Below are 9,363 nucleotides of genomic sequence, written 5' to 3'. Positions count from 1 at the left end.
GCAGTCCTGATGTCAAGCTATGTTTACTGGCTGGTGCTCTGTACAGCCGCTTTTCGCACCGTGTGCTCCAACTGCTCCAACCTCTGTTTACTAGTTTGCGAACAGAGATTGGGAACGGCGTCGTATCCCACTTTAGCCCACCTCGAATTCGCATTTTGAGGCTCAACCGAAATGCGAAAACTCTGTACAGAAAACATACAAAAAAAAAAAAAAAAAAAAAAAAAAAACGTGCGCCCTCTGTTGTGAACCATGTTATTTGACGCATGCGCACACAAACCACACAAAACAGAAACCAGCGTTGCCCGACATTTTTACTGCGCTCGAGAAGAAGAAACCATTTTGCATTAGTACGTCGTGCGCGATTGGTCCTATGTTCGTCTAGCCACGTCACGTGACTTTCAGTCGTGCGCATTGTCCAATGGTACGAGTCACGACGAAACCCGTTCGTATTCTGTCCTGCTCAGTGCGTTTTGTAGTAGAGGCAGGGGCCACGCAAAATGGCTTCAAGCTACAACAACGTCATCGAAGATCGCATGAAACGTTGTGCCAGCCGCGAAAGCCCGACTTTTGAGCCATCGTTGGAAAGGATTGACGACGCTGAGCCGAGCGGCGGCAGCCATTTGAAAAAGCGCGAACAGCACAGCTGCCGGAACCTGCCCGGACTGCCGCCGAGCAAGGCGTACGGCGCCTACCTCGCCACGGACTCGTCGCCGTCCGAGAACGACGATGAAGCTGACACAGTAGCGCAGCACGCCTCTCGGTGTGACATGGAAAGCGCACAAGGTACTCTCCATCTCGGGGCTGGTCAGAGCTGGGCGATCGTACAATTGCATTGCGGTTGTCGACGTCCCGTCTCCAGGCCGAGCTTAGCCCTACACGCGTGAAACAGCCCGCTCCAACCTTGGTAGTTTGTGTGCGACTGCTGCTTTGGCCTTCCGCGTCGATTCTGTGATCGGGACAAAAACCTCTGTCGCGTCGCTTGACGCCACCAAATTGTTCGCAGTCAAACGGGATTACTCGCTCTGGCGACGGCGGCTTGTTGTGTTGATGAAAGTCACGTTGCAGTTGTTATCGCCTTTTTCTTATTTTTTTTTTCTTTTCTTTGCTTGGGCGTAGGAAGTTCTCACGCGAGCGCGTTTTGTCATGGTCTGCTTGGCTCAACCTTACTGCGCCCGTGTCGCGGTCTCAGGTCCTGCCGCATACGTCCAGCGATATGCTTGGCGGATCGTCTTACGTTCGAAGCTTTTTTTTACTGTTGCCTGTTTGCAGGCGTTGAGTGCGTTTACGCGTTCCGCCCCACAAGCCTGCTGCTCTGTACACTTGTGAGCTAGCCCGCGAAGGGAAAGAAAAGGCTATCCGGCCAGGCGGTCGGATCGGGGCCAGATGACAGCCTTGTAGATGAGGCGATCGATCCGTTGCGAGCGTCGTCTCGAGAGTCGCGGACATCAAAACGAGGTCGGTTTCGCACCGTACGTACTGCACTTTCGGAAGCTCGCGGTGCCAGTTTTCTCAGCGATCGCTTTTTGTCTCGAACTGTTCCCTCCAGGTTTCAGGTACGCATGCGAGCCAGTTGCGATCGCGGTCCGCAAACTCCTGCCGAAGCGTCGCGTCCTTTCAAATTCCGCGTTGCTATTTCGGAAACATTTTCCCCGTACGCGCTTCGCCTCCCCTCCTTCCCGGGCTGGGCGGGCGGGCAAGCCGTGCGCGTCTGGCGTTTCCTGAAGCGTGCCGCCGTCACCACGTGGCCGGATTGTTGTCGTGTCCTCCTTGATTGCAAAAGGACGGTGCCTCAGCGTAGACCTGACGGCCGAAGTATCCAGTAGGGCGCCACTCTGACTCCTGGATGACCTTCGGGGTCGTGCGCAGCGTGCTGAAAATTGAGACCGCTCCCCTTGTCATATGCTCATAGGTCTTTCTATGGTTGCACCGTGAGAATCAATGAACCCCTGGATGACCTTCTACTCGGCTTGCAAATGAGAAGCATAGTGATGAGACTGCAGCAAAGGTGTCCCGCAGTAATTTTTTACTGATGCTAGTAATGTTATCTCTCATAAGGAATATTCCTGATGCTCTTTCTTTCTCTACACATCATATTACAGTTCAGTAGTTCTAGCAGCAACTTTCGTATCTGAACTAGGTTTCCAAATGCCAGAATTCGCGTGTTTGCCGTCACATACAATCATTTTGAGAGAAACTAATGACTATAATTCATGTTCTTTTTCCTTCCAGTTCATGTACAGGTGTGAGCACATTGGAAGAATTTGTTCTGGAGAAAATAAAGTTTGATTGCAGTGCATCTGCTATGTAAAAAAGGGGAAGGTGGGTGGACAGAGCTAGTGCTTTCACTTTCTAATAGGTGTGGGGCAGCACTTTTGCACAAAAATTTTCTCTGAAAACCACCACATTATTGAAAAGTTTACTTTTCTTAGGTAGAATGCTTGGAAAAAGCTCCATTCAATTATGCTCATTTTTTGGTACACGGGTTTCAGTATATTGAAAAGCTCTGTCTGGAACATACATGGCTTAATTTGATGCAAGGTTGCAGCTTTATCCGCAAAGTTAAAGTATCGAGCAAAGCCTTTGTTTTACAGATGTGTGACCTGAAGAACACCAGGCTAGCCCTTGCCAGGCATCTGCTAACAGGGCAGTAAAATGTTTGTGCTAGTATGAGACATGCCTCTCAGTGATTACTAGAAGTGGCGGCCTTATTCCTTGCCCTTATCAGTCTTTCTTTTTGTCGCAGGAAAAGAAACAACACACACTATGCCGTCTGCCGATGATCTCCCCTCTGTGCCTCAAGCTGTCGAAGCAGTGGCCATAATGACCACTTCATCAAAGACGCTGCAGTCAGTTAAAAACTGTGAGGTACGACTGAATGGTACCACAGCTTCACAGCCTGCGTTGCTGACGAGTAAAGAGGCAGCATCACCGTCACAAAACTGTGTGTCGTCGGCAGCACCACGGTCGTCAGGGCCTGCCTCTGGGTCTTTGTCATCCACCACGGCACCCGTGGTGCCATCCACAGTGCTTTTGTCAACTCCAGCCACTGCTGGGCCATTGACTGCTTCCTCCATCACTGCAAGCAGTATTCTTGCACTTCCACCAGAGGTATCTCAGTCTCCTGGGTCTAAGGTCAAAAAAGACGGAGAGAAGAAGAAGTCTGCATCTTCAAAGTCCAGCTCCGGCAAGCCTCGCTCATCAAGCGGAGGCACGACTTCCAAATCTGAGAAAAAGAGGACAAAGACAGACGCCTCTGGCAGTCGCAAGGAGCGAAGTAGCAAGAAGCACAAAAGCCAGAAGAGTGGTGAGGGTCTCCACGGTTCGAAATCATCAAGCGGCAGCAGTCCCAAAGAGGGGAGCAAACACTTGGAGCCCCAAGATAAGAAGCTAAAGATAATAAGTGATTCTGGCAGTAAGGTGAGCAATACCAGTCTATTGCGATTGAACTTGGGTTGTGGCTGATTATGTCTTTTCACCAACATGGTGTGTTTGAGCTCAAAAAAGAAAAATATATACCCCTTCATTTTCATATGTTAATATGCGTATTGCCTCAATATAGTGCTGCATATAATTAGCTTTGCATTAGAAAGCTGTGTGGCTTGCTTTGTATACTCTGTTCTCATCTGCAGCATTGTGCTGTAGGTGGTATGCACTGCGCCCGCATGGCGGCCAACTACGCCGCTGCCAGCCATTTTTACATTGCACGTAGCAGACTAACTCCTGCTAGTACTGCTCCGAAAGCGTGCTTTCGTCGTGTTACGGTGGCTCGAATGCCACTATAAAGTTGTCGCTTAGAATCTGCATGCATTAAAAATCAGGCCTGTAATTGTCGCACTCGATGACTGCGGGAAAATACATCTTAACAAATGCCACTTAAGGTGTGCACATATGCTGGTTAGTGCTGCTTGAGCCGAGGTACACGAAAAGGCCTCAGCGACGAATGTTGTTCATGAGATTAGGTTTCCCTCTATTCCGGAAAGGAAGCTCGGACAACGGTGAAAATAGCCGTTCCGTGAATCCGGAAAGCCGTATGTGGTTCTGCAGTGGGTCTACGGGACTCTTGCATTACTCTAGATGATGTATCTGCTACCCTTGATTTCGATCTCTTCTGCATATGCGACCTAAACATAGCGCTTCAGACTTTACCCTGAGGGTTACCTGCGAACGTTTTGGGCGAAATGTATCCTGGATAAGCGCAGGATTGGCACCAATAAGGTTTTTCCAAAAGCTGTACGAAAACACATGCTGGGAATCTATGCTTGCCCCAGGGTGATAATGCAAGCTCGCTGCCTAGCTCAGTAGCCCGCCAGTTTTACTCAATCACTGCACTGTACACGCACTGTGTTTAAAGATGCCAACACGAAAGACGGACACAACAGAGATGAAGCGTGGATTACCGTGTATCGGCTGCACATGCGCGTGTCGACTTCTGTTAACACGCATGGCACACAGCCCAAAAAGGAACCAGTTTTGTGCCTTAAGGAGCTATCATTAATTGCGACAGTGGACAGCAACCTTTGTTTAAGAAACAAGAAAATTCTCTAGTGTGGTGGCTGTTCAGTTCAGTTCAGTCGTTCAGTCTTGTGCAACTCTTCGTCACCCTATGGACCATGTCACGCCACGCTTTCCGGTCTCTCACTATCTTCCTAACATCACATAACTTCATCTGCAGTGCCTCGAGGATGCCATCTAACCATCGCGTTCGCTGCCTACCCCTTCTCCGGCGACCCTCAACCTTTTCCAACATCAAATCTTTCTCCAGCGACTCCTCTCTTCTCATCAGGTGACCAAAGTAGCTGAGCTTTAGCTTTAGAATTTGACCCTCCAATGAGCAGTCAGGGTTTATGGTCGACAATATCGACTGATTTGATCTTCTGGCAGTCCAAGGAACTCTCAAGAGTCTTCGCCAGCACCACAATTCAAACGCGTCAATTCTTTGGCGGTCAGCCTTTTTCACAGTCCAACTCTCGCATCCATACATCACAACCGGAAAGACCATAGCACGAGTTATACGAATCTTTGTTGGCAGACTAGTGTCTCTGCTCTTTACTAGGCGGTCAAGGCTAACCATTGCTCTCTTTCCCAGAAGCAGGCGTCTCCTAATTTCATGGCTGCAGTCTCCTTCCGAGGTAATCTTGGAGCCCAAGAAGAGAAAATCTGTCACAGCTTCCACTTCTTGTCCATTGATGCACCAGGACTTGATAGGGAGAGACGCCATGATCTTTGTCTTTTTAATGTTCAGTTTAAGCCCAAACTTCTCACTCTCTTCTTGTACGCGCATCAGAAGTCTCTTGAGTTCCACTTCACTTTCTGCCATTAAAGTGGTATCATCCGCATATCTAAGGTTGTTGATACGTTTTCCAGCAATCTTCACTCCAGCTGAAGACTCGTCCAGACCGGCCTTCCTCATGATGCACTTTGCATATAGGTTAAATAGGCAGGGCGACAGTATGCAGCCTTGCCTCACTCCTTTCTCAATCGGAAACCAATCAGTAAGACCATGCCCAGTTCTGACTGTGGCCTCTTGCCCTTCATACAGGTTCCTGAGGAGACAGATGAGGTGAATTGGAACTCCCATCTCTTGGAGAGCTTGCCACAATCTGCTGTGATCTACGCAGTCAAACGCTTTCGCATAATCAATAAAGCAGAAGTAGATGGGTTTCTGGAACTCTCTTGCTTTTTCCATGATCCAGCGAAGGTTGGCAATTTGGTCTCTAGTTCCTCTGCCCTTGCGAAACCCAGCTTGTAACTCTTCCCAATTCCGACTCTCCGAGTTCACGGAAGCGCTGCTGCCCCTGACCATTATCTCTGTTTCGAGTCAGCCCACGGCGTTGTTGGACCTGTTTCTAGACCTAGCTTGGCTCGAGCAGAACTAAGCAGCACAGTTATTCATCTGAAATGGCATTTATTTTCTACATAGTTTCTTGCTGCTGTCACGCGCGGCAACGACCAGCCAAATCTTCTGTGTTCGCGAGTTTAAAAAAGCAATCCGAATGCGCAGCGCGAGGAAAGCATGCTAGCGGAATAGTTCGTCTGCTGTGTGCACCACAAGTATGGCGGCTGGCGGTGTAGCGGGCGCCACGTGAGCGCCAGTGCATACCACCTATTGTGGTAATGGATTGTATGCAATATTACTAATGCATCACAGTGCAGCTCATTAAGGGTCTCAGAAGGTCAGGAACTAGATAAGTGTGCCGAAACACAGTACATGCATGCACATTGGCATGGGCACTAACAACCAAATGCTTTTTGAAGCAACCACATATTAGGTACTGCATGCCTATGGGGTTCAGCAGGATGTCGGAGAGATTCTTGTGCTAAAGTCTACATTGTTAGAGGCTTGTGGGAATGTTACACTGAATAATTGCATTGAGGCATTGTAATTGTTTCAGCCTCTATTTTGGAAGGGGGAGGGGAACAGTCTTGTCATAGCTAAACAGTTGTTTATATCAATTCTGCCAGTGTGGGCTTTTATTAGCATTGCAAGTAGCAGCTGTAAGTATGGACGGGGGGAAAGAAAATGCTGGGTTTGAATTCAAGGACTGTATGTTTCACTTCTACGTGGACCTTAGTGGAGTATCAGGGAGATCATTTGTGAACAGCAGAGTAGCTTGAAAAAGGACTAAAGGTGTGCTCCCTCCCATATTGTTTGTATTGTGTCCATTTTGAGCCAATAAGTGCATATTTGCCAGGTCAATATTTATTCATGTAGCTGCCTGCAGTTGCACTATCGTTTAATAGGAAAAGAAACTTAGTAGCCTTCAGCTGCTTATGCTCCAAAACCCCAACACTACAGCCAACCAGCCGTTCTACTGCTAGTAGCCTGCATTTGTGCTGTGAGCATGGATGCATTGATGCTGAAAGCATTGTCGATGCTTCTGTGGAGTATACGCAAACAACTCTACTTCCATCACTGCTGCGCTTTATGATCTGTCACTTTCCAGCATTCCAGATCCGTCAATGTGTGTGCAATAGTGACAGCTATAATTTTATTCATTTTTGCAAGAGCACAGGTGTGTGAAATGATTTCTTTGCGCATTCATTAAGAGTGCTACACAAGTAACACAAAAGAAAGCAAAGATTTTCGTATGCACTTTCATCGGTATGTTATTGCAAAGATGCCAGCAGTCACAGTAGAGCTTGAAGAGCTCTTGGAAATTTCGCAGAGCTGATACAAGATACCTTTAGCATGAAAATTGAAGGTAAGAAAAATTTGAAGCTGTCCTAATTCATCTAGCTGCAAAGATGTAAACATTACAAAGAGTACAAAAAGAGGTACAGTGTGCATGTTGTCTAAACTGTTAGTAATAATTTTGCTGGCATCAGTCATTGTGTAGATTCAATAATGCTTTCAGATTTCTTGTCCAACATTATCGTGCGAGAATCTTAACCTGTCGTAAACTTTTCCAGAGCTGCTGCTACAACTGAAGTGTTTTATGGTTTTATGCCTTTCCTAGCAGCAATACATTTGAAGGATGCATGCTTCTGAACTATCAGTGGTGCAGTCTATCAACATCACATCTCGTCTGGAAACATTTTGAACAGAAATTTTCACTCTGATCAAACATTTAGGGAAATCCCCCTAGGTGGAATAGATCTGTAATAAGGGAGTAATTACTCATTGACATCCACTCAAGCGCAGCCATACGGCTACAAAGGAAAGCTATACAGCTTTCCTTTCATCCCCAGACCAGGACGAATTTTTATTTAACTACGAAGTTTCTGAGAAAGCTGTATAGTTTCCATTTGTAGCCATATGGCTGTGTTTGGGTGGACGTCAATGAGTAATTACTCCCTTATTACAAATCTACTCCACCTTGGGGAATTCCCCTTAATATTCGATCAACACTGCTCCGAATTCGAGTTATTTGATCAATTCGCTCTCGCCCTGCCATCTGTTCAGCTGACCGTCTTGGTTACCTCGGTAGACTGACTGCCCTGGAAAGGCGGTGGTCCTGGGTTCGATCCCCGCACCAGGATGAATTTTTCTATAATTACGAAGTTTCTGAGAAATCTGTATAGCTTTTTTTTGTAGCCGTATGGCTGCGCTTGGGTGGATTCACTCTGAAGCAGCTCAGTCTGCAACTAAAAGGTGACAAATATCTTGATGTGAAATTGTGAATCTGGTTTCACGATCCTAATTGCTTGCTGCAGCTATGCCAGAATGAGATAAGATATGTAGCAGTATACTTCTAGTAATCTGTAATGACATTGTGTTTTTGCTAAGAATCCATTTTCCTAGTCCGATTTTCATGTTCAGAGAACATGAAAGTTTGTGTGCGCTAGCAGCAGCTGACGGAGCAGGCAGCTATGAGCTACGACTCGGGCTATGAGTGATGTCGTAGTGGAGGGCTTCAGAAATTTCGACCACCTGGAGTTCCTTATTGTGCGCTGACATTGCACTGCACACGGGCACCTTGCTTTTTGCCTCCACCGAAAAGCGGCTGCTGTGGTCAGGATTGACTTTGATATGTGCCAGCTCTCTCTACTAGCCTTCCAAGTCATATTCCGTGGAAGCTGTGAGTAAAAGGCAGTGTTGCAGAAAATCAAAACATAATGGCAAATATCTTCGCCTATTCTGACATTTCTCAGACCATGCACACTGATATAGGCAAAGAGGGGAATCTGAATGCTTAGTCTCTTCTCATTTTAGAATTTTAAATATTATTGTGGCGCAACAAACGACTGGGACAGCGAAGAAGAGAACGAACAATCAACACTACAGTGATGTTTAAGCGTCTGAACGAACAAGCAAACGTTTTGGCCCATTTTAGAATATTGCGCTGAATTTTATGCTGTTAAAGGATAGCCGGCAAACATGCGGTTTCTTCTGTGCTTGAATGCTTAAAGCTCTGATGCCAGCGTATTTCTTTTTATTTTGGAAACGCTAGCTCATATGTGCTCGTAAATGTTAAAGGCCATTCAGTAGTCATTGCATTAGGTTATGTCAGATAAGTGCACTAACGTCTTTCTCCACCTTTTGCATGCATAGGTGTACGCAGAACCACTTCTATCATTATGAATGCATTTGCATTTCTAATTTTACAGATTTTTCACTTCAGATTTTTTTCTTTTTATAAAGGGAGCAGGAAAGTGATTCTATGCTGTCTCTGCGTCATACACACACCTTACGCACAACTTTTTATTCCTGAAGCAAGAGAAACCTACATGTGAAGCATTGGAGATGAGCTCAAAATCAGTCATGTCTTGTATCATGCACGAAGGTCGAGGAAATAAGAAAAAGGTGTTGCATATTTCGCTACAATGAACACATCCCACCTCATCCAAGCATTCTAAAGGGAGAAAATGCCCTTGCTGAATTTTCATTTTTTTTTTCTTTTTTTTTTTTTAAGGAAATTAACC

General features: G+C 46.4%; 1 protein-coding gene across 1 annotated transcript in view; it reads left to right on the top strand.

The window, feature by feature from the left end:
* Positions 1 to 317: 317 nt before the first annotated feature.
* Positions 318 to 9,363, top strand: part of LOC146207428 (uncharacterized) — a 42,986-nt gene continuing 33,940 nt past the window's right edge. Inside the window, exons 1-2 of the mRNA XM_084587350.1 lie at positions 318 to 783; positions 2,744 to 3,417. Coding sequence (XP_084443476.1) covers positions 498 to 783; positions 2,744 to 3,417 — 960 coding nt within the window. The 5' untranslated portion in view covers positions 318 to 497. The remainder of the gene's footprint in view (positions 784 to 2,743; positions 3,418 to 9,363) is intronic.

Source organism: Amblyomma maculatum, chromosome 1, assembly GCF_055883805.1.
Source record: "Amblyomma maculatum isolate TAMU_Amacu chromosome 1, ASM5588380v1, whole genome shotgun sequence".
NCBI classification, from domain to species: Eukaryota; Metazoa; Arthropoda; class Arachnida; order Ixodida; family Ixodidae; genus Amblyomma; species Amblyomma maculatum.
The sequence above is the reverse complement of the archived record's forward strand: the minus strand, read 5'-3'. Positions and strand labels throughout refer to the sequence as shown.